General features: G+C 34.2%; 1 protein-coding gene across 5 annotated transcripts in view; it reads left to right on the plus strand.

The window, feature by feature from the left end:
- The window catches only part of LOC138696416 (CD109 antigen-like), a 225,562-nt gene that overhangs the window by 139,740 nt on the left and 66,545 nt on the right, over nt 1-19,277 (plus strand). For all 5 annotated transcript variants that reach the window (XM_069821379.1, XM_069821380.1, XM_069821378.1 and 2 more), the window contains 10 exons: nt 1,568-1,792; nt 5,468-5,718; nt 6,172-6,330; nt 6,427-6,598; nt 11,056-11,241; nt 14,073-14,174; nt 14,576-14,830; nt 15,210-15,353; nt 17,330-17,461; nt 17,754-17,808. In XM_069821379.1, the coding sequence (XP_069677480.1) occupies nt 1,568-1,792; nt 5,468-5,718; nt 6,172-6,330; nt 6,427-6,598; nt 11,056-11,241; nt 14,073-14,174; nt 14,576-14,830; nt 15,210-15,353; nt 17,330-17,461; nt 17,754-17,808 (1,681 nt within the window). The remainder of the gene's footprint in view (nt 1-1,567; nt 1,793-5,467; nt 5,719-6,171; nt 6,331-6,426; nt 6,599-11,055; nt 11,242-14,072; nt 14,175-14,575; nt 14,831-15,209; nt 15,354-17,329; nt 17,462-17,753; nt 17,809-19,277) is intronic.

Here is a 19,277-nt window from a genome sequence, read left to right on the forward strand (position 1 = left end):
CTGCCACCAGTCCTTTAAGCCAATTGTTTACTGCATTCTTCAACTCGTCATCACTTCCAAAACGTTTCCTGCCCAGGAACTCTTTGAGCTTCGTAAAAAGGTGAAAATCACTAGGAGCAAGATCAGGACTGTAGGGTGGATGATCAACAAGTTTCCATCGAAATTGTTCCAACAAATCTCTGGTTGCAGCAGCAGTGTGAGGGTGGGCATTGTCGTAAAGAAGCACAATACTGCGGGAAAGCATTCCACACCTACGATTTTGGATTGCTTGCCATAGTAGTGGAATGCATTACATTCTGATACCGGTACTGAACATATAGAAATGTTTCCGTAAATCTGACATATGTGTATTAACTTATAATATAAAATGGCTTACCTTTATTAGCAACTAATATAGACCGTAAACTGTGTATTTCAGCGGGACAAACCAAACATTCTGTCTCGCTCTCATTTCTTCCCTTCTTAAACACTTTAAACTTTTCTAGAAGCAAGTCATTAAACACGGATTTTCTTTTTAGCATTCTGTTCGAAATAGAAATCAGTATCTACTGTACATTCTAGATCTTGAAATTAAAAAGTTCAAATTAATAATGATTCAAACACTTGCGGCATTATAACCACCTGCAACCAGCACCAGCATGCAGTATGGAATATTTATAGACTGCCGACGCAGTAGGATAATTTCAGTGCAGACGTATCACTTTACCGTTCATTGTTGCTTGTAACAATTTAAAATAAAATGTGTATTCTGTAAACTAATTCTCACTGAGAACCGATATAATATGCAGTTTATAGGCCTACCTAAGAAAGAATACTAATATATTTAAATAAGAATTAATAATACAAGTTATTATTGAAATACAATAAGTTATATTCTAGACTCTACTTTTGCATGCATCAGGATGTAACAAACACGGGGACTCAGAATACGAGCAAGCGACAAGGGAGAAACATTTGCTGTGACAATAGAGAGAGACAAAGAGCGCAAGCGAGAGACATTATGCTTTGTTGATATGCATGAAACAGTTTTTGATAATATTTTGTACTTTTTTGTACTGTATTTGCTGACAAAAGTGTAGAGTACTTCTTATTCCTGGCGTATCACAGCTAGGCCGCATTTCAAATGCAATTTTTTTTTTCTCAGTCAATAAAAGAGGACATTTGATTTTTTTTTCCGTAAAATCCGCCCAGACACTTCTTTTTTGCTTAGAAAAAAAAAAGGGGGACATGTTCAGGAAAAAGGGGATGTATGATAATCCTAGTTTAGGAAACACTAATTTATAAAGCTTTATGTGGACCACTTTTGTATAGTGGACAAAGAAGTTCTGGTACGTTACCTTTTAGAGTGTTTCTTTTTTTTCCCCTTCCCGATTTTCATCAAATTTCTGCTAGTATTCCATTATTACCTCCTCAAGACTTGTTCATACATGCGTGTTTAAAATAATTCTCTCATAAACATGTGGTAAGTTAATTGAGAGCAGTTGCATCAATTTTATCCCACAAAAATGAGAGAATAATTATCATAATATACAGTAGTTTATAGTCAAAATATGCTTAATCTTTTCAGATTGGTGATGTGGGACCCGGCTCCTATAACCTTACGGCTCGTGGTATAAACGGCTTGGAATTTGTGAACACTACAAGACTGGACTATGTGCATAAGAGTCATTCTGTCTTCATTCAGACAGACAAAGCTGTTTATAAGCCAGGAAACAAGGTTCTATTTCGAGCCATTGCCCTTAATGCTCATCTAAAGCCTAGTGTTACTGGAACTCTGGACGTATTCATAACTGTAAGTAACTTCTTCTGCTCAAACCTTGTTTACATAAATTTCAAACTTAACGTAAACTGAATGAGATATGCTATATTCACAAAATTCTTTCACGTTCACAAATGTCGGTATCAAAGAATGGAAACAAAATAAATATATATCTCTACTTATGAAAAAAAAAAACTTACTTCTTTGGTGTTTCAAAGTAACATTTCAAACTTCCTGTCATTCTATATGTACCAGTACTGGTACCATACCTATAAATCACTATAGTCTATTTGGAACACGTTGAGTGCAAGTATCAACAACAGTCACTTGTCCTTCAGCTTCTTACTCATATACTGATATAAATATAGAATTTCCTGCAAATTTTTCCCTTATATTGTCATTTTTTTAACTTGTTGATTTTGTAAACTTTATAAAATTTTATTGATATTTTCACTAGTCTCTTATCTTCATCAGTGGATGAACTAATTGCTACTCAGATAGCTATCCTTTACACAGTACATATTTTTATATATATTATTTTAATGTACCGAAGTACATATGATATTTCCATGCAGATATTCTGCGTCATAATACGATGAAAGAGTTATGGAACGGAGAAAAATTCTCACCGGCGCCGGGATTTGAACCCGGGTTTTCAGCACTACGTGCTGACGCTTTATCCACTCTTTCATCGTATTACGACGCAGAATATCTGCATGGAAATATCATATGTACTTCGATACATTAAAATAATATATATGATATGCGTAAATCGCTTAGTGATTTAAGACGGCGCTTATTCCGTCGGATCCCGCCCAACTAGTCACTCATAATGAGTGCACCTCAGCACATGTGTGGACTTCGGTCCTAGGTTCATAGATATCTATGACGTAGTGCAGAGGGCGGCCACTAGAGGGAACCCAAGAGTTGGAACTTAAAACTGAGATGATTCTTCCGACGCCGGGGTGGAATCCGATGTGGCTTAGTGGATAAAGCGTCAGCACGTAGAGCTGAAAACCCGGGTTCAAATCCCGGCGCCGGAGAGAATTTTTCTCCGTTCCATAACTCTTTCAACATATTTTTATATTACATAATTGCTCAAAAACTGTACACGTGTACTAATTCAAGTCAGATCAGAATTTAAAAATAAATATTATTTGGAAATTAACTACACGAAACAGTTTTCTCAGACAATCACAGACTACATTCAATACAACGCAGAACTTCCCATTTGCTATGGGTATGGATGACTGATTAAGCTGTGAATGCGTTACGAAAAATAAAGCAGAGAGTACACAGATATAACGAAGACTGGGAATCAGGAACCACACAACATAATTATTATTATAATGTTTTCTTCAGCCAACAATAATTAATTATCTCAAAGTAATAGGCTTTCATCAGCCTATGTGGTGCTAATTGTGTTGTAACAGTTTAGACTAGATCAGTGAAGTTCAAATTCGGAAAAATACAATGAAACATTTTATATTTCAGAAAATTTTCTATGTAAAAGTTTTCTTCTCACTTCGCTATATTATGCTGATAAACTTTCATTAATCAACTTTTCAATATTCGTTTCATGTTCTTTTTTTTTTTTTAATTTACATAAAGGGAATGTCGTAGCTTCACAGCTTTTAACTTCTTTCAGTAACAATCCCAACTTTATTTCAAATGAATTATGAGAAAGAATAAAACCACTTATAACACACTGCAACAAGCTTTTTGTGTATGTTTATAGGTCAAGTGTTATGAATAATCTATAACGAAGATATATTCAAGGAGTAAATAAGGTACAAAACAAACATCCTTTCCCTAGTCGTGTGAATCAGGTGCTGTCCAAAGATGGACTTAGACAAATTCACGCTACAGGAGATCGGTCATTTTTTGTGTCTAAGACTGTACATAGTGAATCTAGTGACTGTCCCACGTCAATTTCGGATCGAGTATTAAACCAAGCAATTTAATGAGAATCTGAAATTGAACAGTCATTGTTTCTTTTAAACAGAAAAGTAATCTCTGCACTTTATTGAAATTGAGACTTTCACCGTTCATCTGAAATCAAGAAATGACATTGTTTAATGATTCATCATACAATTTGTGAGCAAATACAAATCATCGTTAGAACAATATACCGTAATAATATATCATCAGCAGACAAAACACATTCGTTGGCAACATTATTAGAGAGATCATTTATTGCTACAAGGAACTGCAGGAGACTGTAACAGTAGACCTATTACTTGATAGGCAGATAATGATGATGATGATGATGATTGATGATGAATGAATCGTCTGCCATTGGAACTATAAGGAAAGGATTGATTATTTTCGCATTTCTTGCAATTTTATGCAGATTGTCTGGGACATAAACTTTTGTAACCCTTCTCTTTTCTCAAGAATCACGATCAATGTTTAAATGCAACATCTTTTCACAGGAGCCAGTTGAGTCATACTCATTAGATATGAATTTTGTAATATTCTGTTCTGTGTGATGTCTTTGAAGAGCTTCTTCGTATGGGGAACCGAAATTTCCTTGCATCTGTATATGAATTTACAACTTGCCTGTAATAGATTTAGTACTATACCAGTAAATACAGTAATCTACAAATAATTTACAAAACCATAATCATATTATGTGACTAAATGCCTTAGTTCTTGTTATAACTAAACAGTTTTCAAAATTTATCATTCAGTGTTCATGTTGTCAAAAAGATGTGTGAAACATAAGAATTACATATTTAGTACATAACTAGGCTTACATCATGTGAAGATGGCCGTTTTGCAGGTACCGATATTGTTTTCCCACTCCTATTCAATATTCTTCTCCTATCATTTTCTTCTCGCTATTAACAGTTTTAGTGCCTTCTGCATTTGTATTCCTTGTTGATTGCATCATACAGAGATATCACAATTCACAAGAACTTTGACAGATCTTCTTCTATAAACCAAACAAACTGATACAGTCCGAAGCTTGAAATTATAACGAACATGATCAAACATACCTGTACATACAACCTACGTTTAGAAAATGAGTATTGGTCTTACTACTTGTAACACATGTGATTGCATATATTAACTTTTTTCACTTCGAATTTCAACATATAACTTGTGTAGACTACTGGGCTTCACTCATACAACTTCTTCTGACCATCACTTAAAAACGACAAAAAATGGCTCTTACAACCTTTGTTGTTTACACTCTTCATTTAGTGAAAATCTACTTTTGGCTGGAAGATTGTAGTTTGCCTATTATGTCTACGATATCCACCAATTGTTTTTATATTTAAAAAGATAACATCGTAAGGAAATGTTATTAATCCCTATTATGAAGAAAGTCTTGTAGAAAATTGTTATATCTGATTTTGAGGAAATTGTCATTTTGTGATATCCCTGCCCTCGAATTTCCAGTTGTATTATAATATCTCTCTATGTATAACTTAATTCCTGTAGGTATACCCTTTTCCAATAAACAACCTCGTACATATCACAAAGATACAGAGCCTGTGAAATAATTAAAGAGAATAGACTGTTCACAGAATAAAATATGAAAATAAATATATTTCATTTACATGTAAAAGATTTTGTATAACCATGATACTTTTCCATACCAGTATTCCTTACAGTGACAAAGAAAATGTACTTTCTACTTTGGAAATGACATTCTTCTAAGGGGTAAAGTTCCTGCAATATGTTTGTATTTTGTTGCAGGATGGAAAAGGCAACAGAGTAAAGCAATGGACTCGTGCCCTCACAACCAAAGGAGTTTTTTCAGGAGAACTACAGCTGTCTCAGTCGCCTGTTCTTGGGAACTGGAACCTTACAGTGGTGGTGATGGACCAGAGTTTCCACAAGATGTTCGAGGTGGCAGAGTATGTGCTGCCGAAGTTCGAAGTCACCATCGATGCACCAGCTCACGCGACTTTCAAAGATTCTCATTTAGTAGCAACAGTTCGTGCCAAGTATGAAACATTTTACTTCCTGCTTAATTAAGTTATAAGGAATACACAGTATGTCCAATGTGGACTTGTGAGAATAAGATAGCAGATACCGTGATAAAAGGACAGTAATATCATATAATATATGTACATGTAACATGCACAGGAAAGTTACAAATTAGTTAAACAATAGAATAGCATTTTATTGCAAGTTCAGATTACAAATATATTTCTATCTTTTTAGATGGATACGTTCTTGCGCAGTTGGCTATAGTTTTCTCAACATCAAAGATCTTAGTTCCAACTTATTTAGATTGTGTCAGATATTTGCTGTACAAAGAGATAGTGGAGCATATTTAACATGATTAATCTGTAGATAAGTCCCTCATTTCTTCATTTTATCCTTATCATCGACTGATATTAGTTTCTGATGGTTACAAGGGTGGTAAAAGCTTTTAAACAAACTTTCTTTTCAAGGTATACCTATGGCAGAGCAGTGAAGGGTGAAGCGACTGTGACTGTATATCCAACATACTATTCAGGTTTACTCCAACCCATCTTTCAGAATCCTGTCCGCAAAGTTGTGCCAATCGATGGGAAAGCTAATGTTGAATTCGATATAGCCAAAGATCTCCAGTAAGTTAAAAATGTTTTTAAAGTAACATAAATTATTAAATATTACAGTACTGCTAACAACAAACGGTTTGTGGCATATCAAACGTTTAATTTAAGGTTGGCAGAAGAATATGAGCGGTCAGTACAGATTGATTGTGCTGTTGAAGAAGCACTGACAGGAAGACGCCAAAACACTACATTCGAGGTTCTCTTGCACAAGTACAAGTACAAGATGGAGTTCATCAAGACATCAGAGTACTTCAAACCTGGACTCAAGTATACAGCATTTGTAAGTGTTTTAGATTGATTACAGTTGCTTAAGTGAGATACTGTTAAGAACATACATCATCATACTAATTGTTGTTATACAAATCATTAGCAACAATGTCGCTACAACCCCTTCTCTCTCAGAAGCCTCCTCCTCCTTCTTCAGCTTGTCTTCTCCATCCTCATACCCCTAATATTTCTATGAGATGTCCCTTTGATTGGCTGTAATTCTGCAGTGCCTGGGAAAAGTGACATAGGTCAGTTTCCACAAACCTTTTTGATAAATAATTTGTTGACAACTTACACTGGTTTATGTCGATTTGATTTTTTTCTGTATGAATTATTGTAATGGGAGAAATACTTATGTCTCTTTTTCTAAGCGAGCAGATATTCTGCAAGTTGTCAATAAATTATCAAAAAAAGTTTGTGGAAACTGACTTATGCCACTTTTCCCAGGCACTGCAGAATTGGTCTAACAGAGAAATTAGTGCCCCATTTTTAAGGAGTGTCCGAACATTCCCTGTACCAAAGAACAAATTCATTTTCTTGCCATGTCGTTTCCCATGTATTCAGTGGTGATATTCAGAAAGTTTAACAACCATTTCTCTCATAGGTACCTATGTTAAACATATATGGTATATGTCCATGGTAATTGCAAATATTACCTAGAAATAATTTAACAACTGGTTCGTCCGAACCAGTTTGAACCAGCCGAATATCACCACTGCATGTATTAGTTATATCAAAGGCTATTTTCAGGCTTCTCAACAAATAAGGTTTTCCAGGATGGGATTGTCAATCCAACTTCCAGCCTGGAGGACCAGGTCCCATATTTTTTACTCCTGAGACTGGGTGACTGGCTATACCCCAGGCACTGGGAGCGCATTTTAGTCGCCTTTTACGACATGTATGGGCTACAATGGGGCTATTCTTTGATCCTGGCCACCACAAGAGATTATAATAATATCGACAGATGAGGAAACATGAATCAGCTTATTTCCTATAATACTGGACATTTTCTTTGTTTCAATAGCTAGATCGTACAGAACTCTTAATTTGTATAAAGTTACAAAATTCGAAATTGCAGTTTTATACAGGATATTACAGGAAGCATAAAGGCCCAGGGTGCGAACTGAACGTTTTCTCCAGGGACAGGACATTAAAATTTAAAATAATCAGTATCGGTATTCATTACTGATGAACTTTTAAGTTATTTAAATTAAATAAATAAGACTTCACTGTGTTAACATATTAAATCATGGTGTTATTATCTAATTGACTAGTTTCGATGTTATTTCCATCATCTTCAGAACCCTACAGTGAAGTCGTTATTTAATTTAAATAACTTAATAATTCATCAGTGATTATATAAGTGTTAAAAGAGTGTATTCAAGAATGAAGAATTAGTATTCATTATTCGTTCTTCATCATGAAGTTTTCCCCACACAGTAAAACTACTGTATTTAAAAGAACGAGGTCTGAGACTGTTTTTAAAATGAAAATTTAAATCATAACTGCAAACCAAGAACTTACCAACTCAATGTCGATAAAAATAACGTTCATAATAATTAGAAACAATGTTGGCCGACTAGTATTGTAGTCACGCTCAACTTAGCCTATATAAAAAAGAAACTAAAATACATATTTGTCATTTACTGCATAAGTAACATATAAAGTACAGAAACTATAAATTAGGCACCTGAAGGGGATAAATGTTGTCTCTAGCAAGGATAAACTAATACTATTTCATCAGAGAGGACACCAAAATCTCCAGGGAGGGACAATCCCTGGCATCCTCTCCCCCCCCCCCCCCCCCCGACAATTTGCACCTGGCATAAAACGGCCACTTGCCAGCTTTCTTCTTTGGATGTTAAACCTACTGTGTCTGTCAAGAAGAAGGTATTCATAAAAAAGGGGCTTAGAATGGTTTACGTTTATGAGAAAAGTGAAGTAATAGGAGAATGTAATTAGAACTTCATGCTGCATGCTATTCTCTAGACACAATTAAGATTCTTAAGTTCAAGTGGCTGCAAAGGAATATACATGTGGCACAAATAGAAGAAATCAGAAATACTAAGAGTGTACTGATTGAAAAATCCAAGGATAAAGCATCAATGGAAGACAGAAACAGATATATAATGAAAACTTTAAGAAAAATCTGAGAAAGAAAGTAGATATTGCAGTGAGTTGACTTGCTTGGCGAGAATGAATTACCAGCATTCATTAGAAATGAAACTTCCTGAATAAATAGGGTGCTATTCACTATTCTCCATCAGAGACAACGATTTCTATCACATTCAGAAGTAAATTTATTATACAGTCAAGAGATGAGAGAACATGATAGTGATAGTCGGCCATTTCTGGACAGAAAATGAAAATATTCGTATTGCCTGTAAGAAAGTGAGTAGGCTGACCATAATTCCTTGAGGCAGAAACGAAACGGTGGAGGGGGTAATATTCTTAAAAAAGTAAGACATTAAAACAATATGTTATTTAAAAAAATATTTAACTTATAATAGTTATTATTCTTGACAGAACATGTCTGATAAAATATTTAACTCACAATAGCTATTATTAACAGAACACACATGAAAACCTTTAGGTTGGTATAGAGAGGGCTGCATTTAACTACTATCATACTATGAGCTTATTTTTTGTTATCTTACTTCAGGTAACAAATTTCGGACTTTCAGTATCTTGCCATAAAACTTAGCACACTGCATGTCACAATAATTATCATAACTCTCATTGCTTCAACACTTAATAGGAATTTCTCCTTGGACCATATAGTATTCATAATAGAAAATATTTTTTTCGACAGATACTGTACTTCCTGGCAGACAAAGAATAAACTTAATGTGTCTACCCACGATTACTGGTACAATAGATTATAAAAGCCTTTACTATCAGTATACGAATTACTGACAAATGCAAACTTGATTTTAGGTTTGATTGATCAATATTTAAGCATATTTTTAAAGTTTTAATTAGAAAAGGGACAAAAATGATATTTGTACTAAAATGATGGGATGGCCAGGACATGGTAAAATAACGGTAATGTTCCATTCAAAATGGTTCATATGGTCAGCCTACATGTGAAAGTATAACACAATTGATGACTGTATGCAGAATGAATTGAAATGAAGTTATAATTATTTCTTAAAGAAGAATGTAGTAAATATATCATATTTAAATCAAAATATTAATAAAATTATAATGATGCTTTATTATCATTACAACGTACAAAAATTGGATAGATTTTCAAGAAGGATTCTAATATAGGTTATATTAAAAAAAACTTATCAAATTATTATTTTGATATCCAAGTGAAGATGGTGCAACAAATTGTAATTCTGCAACTTACTTATTTACAAGTGGCTTTTAAGGAACCTGGAGGTTCATTGCCGCCCTCACATAAGCCCTCCATCGGTCCCTATCCTGAGCAAGATTAATCCAGTCTCTACCATCATATCCCATCTCCCTCAAATCTATTTTTATATTATCCTCCCATCTACGTCTCGGCCTCCCCAAAGGTCTTTTTTCCTCCGGCCTACCAACTAACACTCTATATGCATTTCTGGATTCGCCCATACATGCTACATGTCCTGCCCATCTCAAACGTCTGGATTTAACATTCCTAATTATGTCAGATGAATACAATGCGTGCAGTTCTATGTTGTGTAACTTCCTCCATTCTCCTGTAACTTCATTCCTCTTAGTCCCAAATATTTTCCTAAGCACCTTATTCTCGAACATCCTTAGCCTCTGTTCCTCTCTCAAAGTGAGAGTCCAACTTTCACAACCATACAGAACAACTGTAATATAACCGTTTTATAAATTCTAACTTTCAGCTTTTTTGAGAGCAGACTGGATGATAAAAGCTTCTCAACAGAATAATAACAAGCATTTCCCATATTTATTCTGCGTTTAATTTCCACCTGAGTGTCATCTCTCTTTAAATAAATAATAATGGTACTCTCATACATGCATAATATTTAAAAGCAATTAATAGCTATTCACTATATCTTTGTTTTCCATATGAATACATTGCTAATATGACAGTATAAACGTAGTATCTTGATATCACCATTAACCTGAATAATTATGCTTCCACAGTAGTTGAGTTATAATTAGTAGTATTTACAATACAAATAATATATGAAATAAAAATGAAGACTCAGAAATTTCTCAATAAGCCTTAAACAGTTCTCAGTGTACATCATCACGTAGCTTCTTCGTCTAATCCAGGGCTGGACACCGGAAGCAAATCCAAACTCTAAACGGGGATGCTTAATATTCATCCGTCATGGCATCAGTGTTAGCAGGGAAGAAAGGGGTTGAAGGGAAGTCATATAGCTCCCTGTGAGAGAGTAAAATTCGCTCTTGGTGCCAGTCCTGGTCTAATTTGTTGTAAATGAGGAGAGAAATCATTTCAGATGGGAATGTTAGATTTTTTCTCATTTTCTTTGCTGTGCGCAGGTGAAGCTCACATATCACAATGGTGCTCCAGTACAAGATGAAAATAATCCTGTTACAGTGAGATATGGTTTCTCATATGATCACGCATCATACATAGAAAAAAAGTACAAACTTTCAAAGCACGGTATGGTTGAGTTGACCTTCTATCCTCCTGTGGATGCAAATCAAACGGTGCTTGGAATTGAAGTGAGTAGAACAATAGAACATTTTTAAATTTAATTATTGTTACTGTAGCTTTTAATTCAATAACGTATAATGATTATATTTCTTATAGGATCATCATCATCATCATCATCATCATCATCACCGTTGTGGTCGTAGTCATGATCACTGTTGCCATTATCATAGTTTTTACTGCTTTCAACTTTAATACTAGCAGTACGAGTAGTACACAAGAACAAAAACATAATGGTGACTAATGGTTTTATATCATCGTCATCGTCATCATCATCATCATCATCATAATCATAATCATCATGTGTTAACAGTAACTAATGGTGGTGGTGATGACATTAACAGCAACAGAAGTAGTAGTACCGGTAGTAATAATAACAAAAATAAAAATAGTAAAAATAATAACTACCGGTAATAGTTTTAGCAGTGATGCTGGTGATGGTTGTGGAGATAGTAGTAACGAACAAACTTTAAGTAAATTAACTAATTCTCTGAAATTAAATCTTTGAAAAGCAATAATGTATGACAGAAAAGAAACAGATTTAGTAATAGTCTGCTTACTTCCAACTATTTTTCAAGCAATATAGCATCGCAAAGAAGCCAATTTAAGATGTTGGTATTTCATCCACGTCATACAGTGGAGAAACAGACTACCTGGTCAGAAGTTGTATACAGAAATAGAAATTCTTTTCTCGTTACACAAGAAATTTCTGTTATAACATAATGCTTTATTATTGATAAGAAGTGAAGTTTTGTATAAATGCATAAAGACAAAGCAGGAAGAATGCTTCATGCCACATGTCTGCGGGATTAAGGTAATCCCTGAATTAATATGGACATGAAGCATTCTTTTCTCTGAGGCAGCTAACTCTCAATGAGGCTTTCATACAGAGTGACCAGATGTGAAAATATCTTTGGAGGACAAAATTATGAAAAAAGGAGGACATTTTATTCAAGAAGAGGACAACGGGTAATTCCACAATTTTTTCATGTAACTACACTGTTTTGTAAACTTAAAGTGTTACTTCTGTGTCTATTATTGCTTCCATAGCTAATACTAAATATTGTCCTGGTTAGGCAGATGAGCATTACATATGATAAATTTAGTTTAGGGACAAAATTACCAACAGAAATAAAAAAAAAAAGCTATATTTTTGGAGTTGCTACCTCAACCCAAATATATGGGTCATTCAATAATTAGTGGCAACATTTGAATTAACAACAAAGAAAACATTTTTGGAACAGTCACATTGTTGCAATGCTCAGAGGAACCAGCCTCCACACCTCAGGGAGACGACGGATGCCATCCACAGCATTTTGTTGTGCTAATCTTCGAACAGACTGCTCTATTGCTGCTATAATTGCCTGTCTGGTTCTAAAGCGAACTTCTCTAAGTGATAATTTCATTTTCGCGAAAAGATCAAAATCACATCACAGAATTTCCCAGTCCCATCTGCGAAGTAAATTAACCACAGGGGCAGCTATGTGAGAGTGAGCACCATCATGTAGCACAAGAGGATGAGAATTCAAGAGATTTATACGTTTATGGCGCACAGCCGGTCATAAATGGTGTTCCAGAAAGTAACTGTATTATGCACCATTCACATGATTTCCTGCAGGAGCTGAATGAGTGACAAGGACACTGTCAAAATCATAAGCAACAATAAACATGACTTTAAGTGGATCCTGTTCTTGCCGATACTTTTTTGGCCGTGGGGAATCATTGTGCCGCTACTCATTTGATTGTCTCTTTAATTTGGGTTCGTAGCGTCGAACCCAGGTTTCATATAAAGTTATGACATGTCGAAGGAAATGTCGCCTTCACGTCCATAGCGTTCTAAGTGCAATCTCGCTGTTTCCGTTCTCTGCCTCATGTTTTCCTCTTTAAGATTGTGTGGGACCTACCAAGCGCAGGTTTTCCTCATCTTTAACTTCTTCTTAAGTATGTGAAGAATCGTACCAGGAGCAATTCTAACTTCCTTTGCTAGTTCAATACAAGTCCAACAACGGTGTTCTTCCAGCAGCGTTCACATGCACATCATCACTTGCCGATTGCGGTCTGCCAGCTACACGTTTTTGATGAATATCTTCCCTTCCATTGCGAAATGCATGTGCCCACGGTATGATACGGTGAAGTCTCTCTACCACAAGCTTCCAGTAATGCTGTATGGCATTGTCGAACATTCTTGCCTCTTGCAATCTGAATTTTAATTAAGCATCTTTGTTCGTATTTGTTAAATATTTTAGAGCACTATAGATAACAGTCTCCAAATTAAACTCACCACAAATATTTTATAAATGAGATTATTGTCTTCAAACTCACAGATAACACACATCAGATGCTCTTCTTTCTCACTGTTATCAGCTTGCATCATTTACCGCTGATAGCGCCACGTACAAACATTGTTGCCACTAATTATTGAATGACCCATGTAGATAAAAAAATCCTTTTTCCGTAAAGAACAAGAAATAAAACGTGTTATAAAGAGTTATAGTTTAAATAATCATAGATTTAAAAAATGCCGGACATTTTGTTATATTTTTAAATGCCTAGAGGACATGACGACGAAGCTTAAAAAGAAGGACACTTCCTCCAAAAGCCTGATGCCTGGTCACTCTGCTTTCATACAATTTGGATCGTTTTTTCGTTCCGTGCTTTAGGCACATGGTAGTGTTAATACTAAGCCACTAGATAGCAGCAATAGCTCCTTTTGCACCAACATTGGATATGATGTGTTTTTCCTGCTTGATCTTCTCTTGCGCGTGCTTGTGTGCGTGCGTGTAGGGTTGGGGAGGGGGACTGGGTGGTGCGCGTATATATTCGTATATTTATATTTCTATAGGCGGAGTACCTGGACCTAAAGGAATGGTTTTCTACAGTTAGTGCTTCCATGTCTCCAAGCAATACTTTCATTCAAGCAGTTGTTAATACAGAACATCCAACTGTAAGTAAATATTTTAATATTTCACTTTTGTTGAAAAATAAAGTGAACATTTTCACTAGTAGCTTACTTGTTATTTACCTACATATTCTGTCTACACTTTTAAATACATTAACGTTTTATATAAGTAGTGCTTTCATTATAATCATAACTGATAGATATAAAATTGGCTGTGTAGTTAATTAAAAATAAAACATGAAATTCCATTTCCATTACAGACAATGAATAAAAAACGATTTATGTTATGCGTTGTAAAAATGATACTAATATGATATCATTAATCACAGAATTATTTTAATATTGGGATTTTCCCTTCAAATTTTCAGGCACCTTACGGACACAAGTCTTTTATAAGATTTTTTGGCATTTCGTATCATTAATAATATTTCCTCTTCATTGCGAAGGTGAATCAAGATGTGGAACTTGAAGTAAACTCAACAGAGCCTATGAAGTATTTCAGCTACCAGGTGATTGGACGTGGTGATGTGGTGACAGCGAATACAATAGAGGTGCCTAACAAAAAGACGTATAAATTCAGATTTTTGGCCACATATGCTATGGCACCAACAGCCCATGTTGTCGTCTTTTATGTGAAAGAAGATGGTGAAGTAGTTGCAGATGCACTTGATATTGAATTGGAAGGATCATTACAGAACTTCGTAAGTTTGTAAAATACTCCACTTTTGTTATCAGTTAAAGTAATAAGGAGACAAAATAAAAAATGATTATGTTTTCACCATTAAAGCGAATACACAATAAAAATACCGTACATCTGAAGTAATATCAGGATTTAGTGTTGAAAAGAAATTTCTCCTATCGATATCTTATATCAAATCAATATCCTTCCACTTAACATCACTCATTTAGATAGAAATGCAGAACATAAAGCTTCCAGATGTAGGAGGAAATTTCACTCTTGGATTTTAATTAAGTAGCATTCAGATTTGTGTGATGAAATATTAATATGACTGTGTAACAAAATTAACAGTATGTTTATTTATTATGACGCATGTGTAACTATCTTCAATCGTTATTCAGGTCAAAATTAATGCCAACGTCGAGGAAACACAACCAGGATCGAATGTGGAGCTAACGATAGAAGCCAAGCCTGAATCTTATGTTGGTGTTTTGGGCATTGATCAGAGCGTGTTGCTACTCAAGGAAGGGAATGATATCACAGAGGTAAATCATTAATGTTAGTGTTGTTTAGACACCACAGGATTTTGCATTTATGTTGGAAAAATTCACGATATCTTCAACGTTTTATCGCGAATTAATTATCGTATTATTGCAAAAATTGTCTGTAATTAAGAAAATGTTTTACTACTAGGTTCAAAAAGTTCCCGGAATTTTACTACCATTTTTCGTATTAATATATAACAAGGGATATTATACATTTGTTTTGTTGGTAACATTCATGATGTCATTTCCTTAAAGTTTGCTGATAATGGCAATTATTGGTTTTGAGTTGTAGGCAATTGTTTATCATAGTGTTTTGTTTGTTCGTCGCATTTTGTAATTATGTCCACAGAGCAAAGTACAAACATCAAGTTCTGTGTTTTGCTGGGGACATGATCAGTATGGCTGATGAAGATGGTGATTTCTTAAACAAAATGAAACTGGTGCTACTTGTACGACCCAGTCCCTAAACGACAGTCATCTGAGTGGAAATCGAAAACATCTCCTCGGAAGCAAAAATTTCCTAGGGACACTTCCAAAGGCAAAGTTATTTTAAATGTTATGTTTTATTTAACGACGCTCGCAACTGCAGAGGTTATATCAGCATCGCCGGATGTGCCGGAATTTTGTCCCGCTGGAGTTCTTTCACATGCCAGTAAATCTACTGACATGAGCCTGTCGCATTTAAGCACACTTAAAGCAAAGTTATGTTGGAAGTTTTCTTCGACTCTCAGGGTCTCATGCACCATGAGTTCATTCCAAAAGGTCGTACTGTAACGAAAGAATTGTACGTAGAAACCCTCCGTCGCCTCTGGGACGCAGTGAGAAGGAAACGTCCAGAAAAGTGGGTAGAAAACAACTGGTTCCTTATGCATGACAATGCACCTGCTCATCGCGCAATTATTGTAAAGAATTTTCTTGCCAGGCACAACATAACTGCTTTGGATCTCCCACCATACTCTCCTGATCTCTCACCACCTGATTACTTTCTGTTTCCCCGTCTGAAAAGTCATCTGAAAGGACGGAGATTCAATGCTGAAGAGGTTATCGCAAACGCGACGAGAGCACTAAGACGGGTTTCACAAAATGGCTTCCAGGCCTGCTTCCAGGAACTCTACACGCGTTGGCAAAAGTGTGTTGTTGCGGAAGGCAACTATTTTGAAGGGAATGCTGTAAAATAGTGTTTAAGGTACGTTGTTTCTATGATGCTAGCAAATTCCGGGAACTTTTTGAACCTAGTATGTATATGTTGAAATGAAAGGAGTATTCGCTCTTTTCTCTTGTTTGGCTTTTTGTGGCGATCAAATGAACTTTCAAACTGACGCTTGTACTTTTCGATTCACACTTTTCTCCTTTAATCCCATATATATTTTATTCGAAAAACAATGCTTGGACACAGTATCAGTATCATGTTTCTTCCAATTGTAACAAAGTTTGTACATTAATATATTCGTTTCGGATACATAAATACAGTACTTTCACTCGCAAACTCTTTCTTTGTGGTATGCACTGTAACTGCAGTGGTGCGACTCATTTTCACAACTGAAACTTGTGAACGATTTGTCCCAAACTAGGAAATCCCAATATATCTCATCCCTCTTCACCTAGTAAGTATTATTGATCTTTGAGAATGTTTGGTAGAAGAGATGGCTGTTAAATCAATTTGTAAACAATACAATGCTTTGTTTCAATTTCAGTTTCCACCTGCTAAGAAAGGATGGACACTTTTCTCAATGCCAAGAAAAAATTATACATATTTATCGCATTTAGCATTAATGACAAAATCTGTGGCCTCTAATAATATTATAATGTCAATCTTTTTTTTTTTTTAATTATTATCTACGTTTTAAGTTCCATCCAACTTCAGTTCTTCACTGTAAGGAAGAATTATAAATAAAATTATATTTCAAGAGAAAACCATTAAATATTTTCGAAATCTTTTTACTATGCTTAAACCTTTCATTATCACTGCTTTACAGGACACTGTTCTGCAAGAGTTAATGTCGTATGATGGAGGTTATCAGACACCATTCTGGCCCGGAATGAATTTTAGAGGAAAAAGGTCATTATTCTGGTGGCCAGGCTCTGCTACAGCACGACAAGCATTTGAAGTAGGTTATGAAGTATGGTACATACAGTACATTTTTAGTACCTACTCTGTAATATGATTGTATACTAAAATAAGGTTTTTGCTATTTTTGAATTTTATTTAATTTTCATTAGACTGTAAAATTCTGTGAAATTAAATTAATCAGGATATTAATAAGAATCAATGTTGAAATCTGGACGAAATTGTACTTTCGATATAAACTACAAAAATACCTATAAAATTGTACCACATACATATACATATCGTACTGTTGAATGACTTTACTACTAAAAATCATCTCGCCTTCCTTCCAGAATTCTGGAGCAGTTATAATGACCAATGGTTTTGTATATGAGCATTTTCCCTGGGGTAAGTCAAAGCATCTATATAACTTTTCTTAACAGTTGAAATCTTATGTCATATGATAATTATGTGCAGAAAATAAATTTATTTTTTTTAAACTTGAAGTTTAAAATTGGCATACTTTTGAATAAAATAGTTATTATCTATTTGCTGAACTAATAATAATAGTTCAAAGAGAAGACAAGTGAAAACACTGATAAAATAATTTTGTAATTTATTTCCAGGTTTGCATTTAGGCAACAGTAGAATGTCACATACATTGAATAGTTACTTAGCTACAGAAGCATCGATTCTGACAGTTGTCTTTGCTTTATAGAAATAACATATCCAATTAAGTAGATAAGCCTTCCAAAGATAATTATGCTGTGAATATAATGTGTATATGTTTATGTGATTGAATTTCGTTGTTTCTATTTCCTCGAAGAAGGATGCAGTAATAATTTCCAAAATAGTTTAAATACTTTTCTACAAAACATGGTTTAGATGTGGTACTCAAAAACTAGGCTAATGTGAAGAATCTCAAACTCTTATTATAAATACCGATACTATTGTCTTTGAGCAAAATGAGCAAAATTTCTTCTTGTTTAAGACGTAACTCGAAATTTGCTTTGGACAATCCAGAATACATAGCTTTTTTTCGAGCTGTATTATTGTATATAATATCACTAATATCTCTAAAAATATATGGATTAAAAATTGAGACAAGCATTAATACAAAAATATAATGTAATATAATAAATTTTAATATAATATAATATAATATAATATATAATATAATATAATATAATATAATATAATATAATATAATATAATATAATATAATATAAATTAAATATAATATAATATAAATTAAATATAATATAATATAATATAATATAATATAATATAATATAATATAATATAATATAATATAATATAATATAATATAATATAATCTATAGGTACTAATAATAAATCTGTAGCTGAAATTTTTCTGGTAATTTTCGATTTTCCAAAAATAATTGGTCCTAACATATACAATTAACCACCCTGAAACCGAAAATCGCTTTTTTGAAATTTTTGTTTGTATGTCTGTCTGTCTGTCTGTCTGTATGTTTGTTACCTTTTCACGCGATAATGGCTGAACAGATTTCGATGAAAATTGGAACATAAATTAAGTTCGTTGTAACTTAGATTTTAAGCTATATGGCATTCAAAATACTTTATTTAAAAGGGGGGTTATAAGGGGGCCTGAATTAAATAAACCGAAATATCTGGCTTATTATTGATTTTTGTGAAAAATGTTACATAACAAAAGTTTCTTTAAAAATGATTTCTGATAAGTTTTATTCCAGGCAAAACTTTGATAGGACTGATATTTAAGGATATACAAGAGTTTTAAAATAACAATACAATACATTTCCACAGCCGCCTCAGATTATAGTGTCGTTGTTCCGTAACTTCTAGGTGCAAAATATTAAATATTTTAGTAGGAA

The sequence above is a fragment of the Periplaneta americana genome, chromosome 3 (genome assembly GCF_040183065.1).
Source record: "Periplaneta americana isolate PAMFEO1 chromosome 3, P.americana_PAMFEO1_priV1, whole genome shotgun sequence".
Taxonomy (NCBI): Eukaryota; Metazoa; Arthropoda; class Insecta; order Blattodea; family Blattidae; genus Periplaneta; species Periplaneta americana.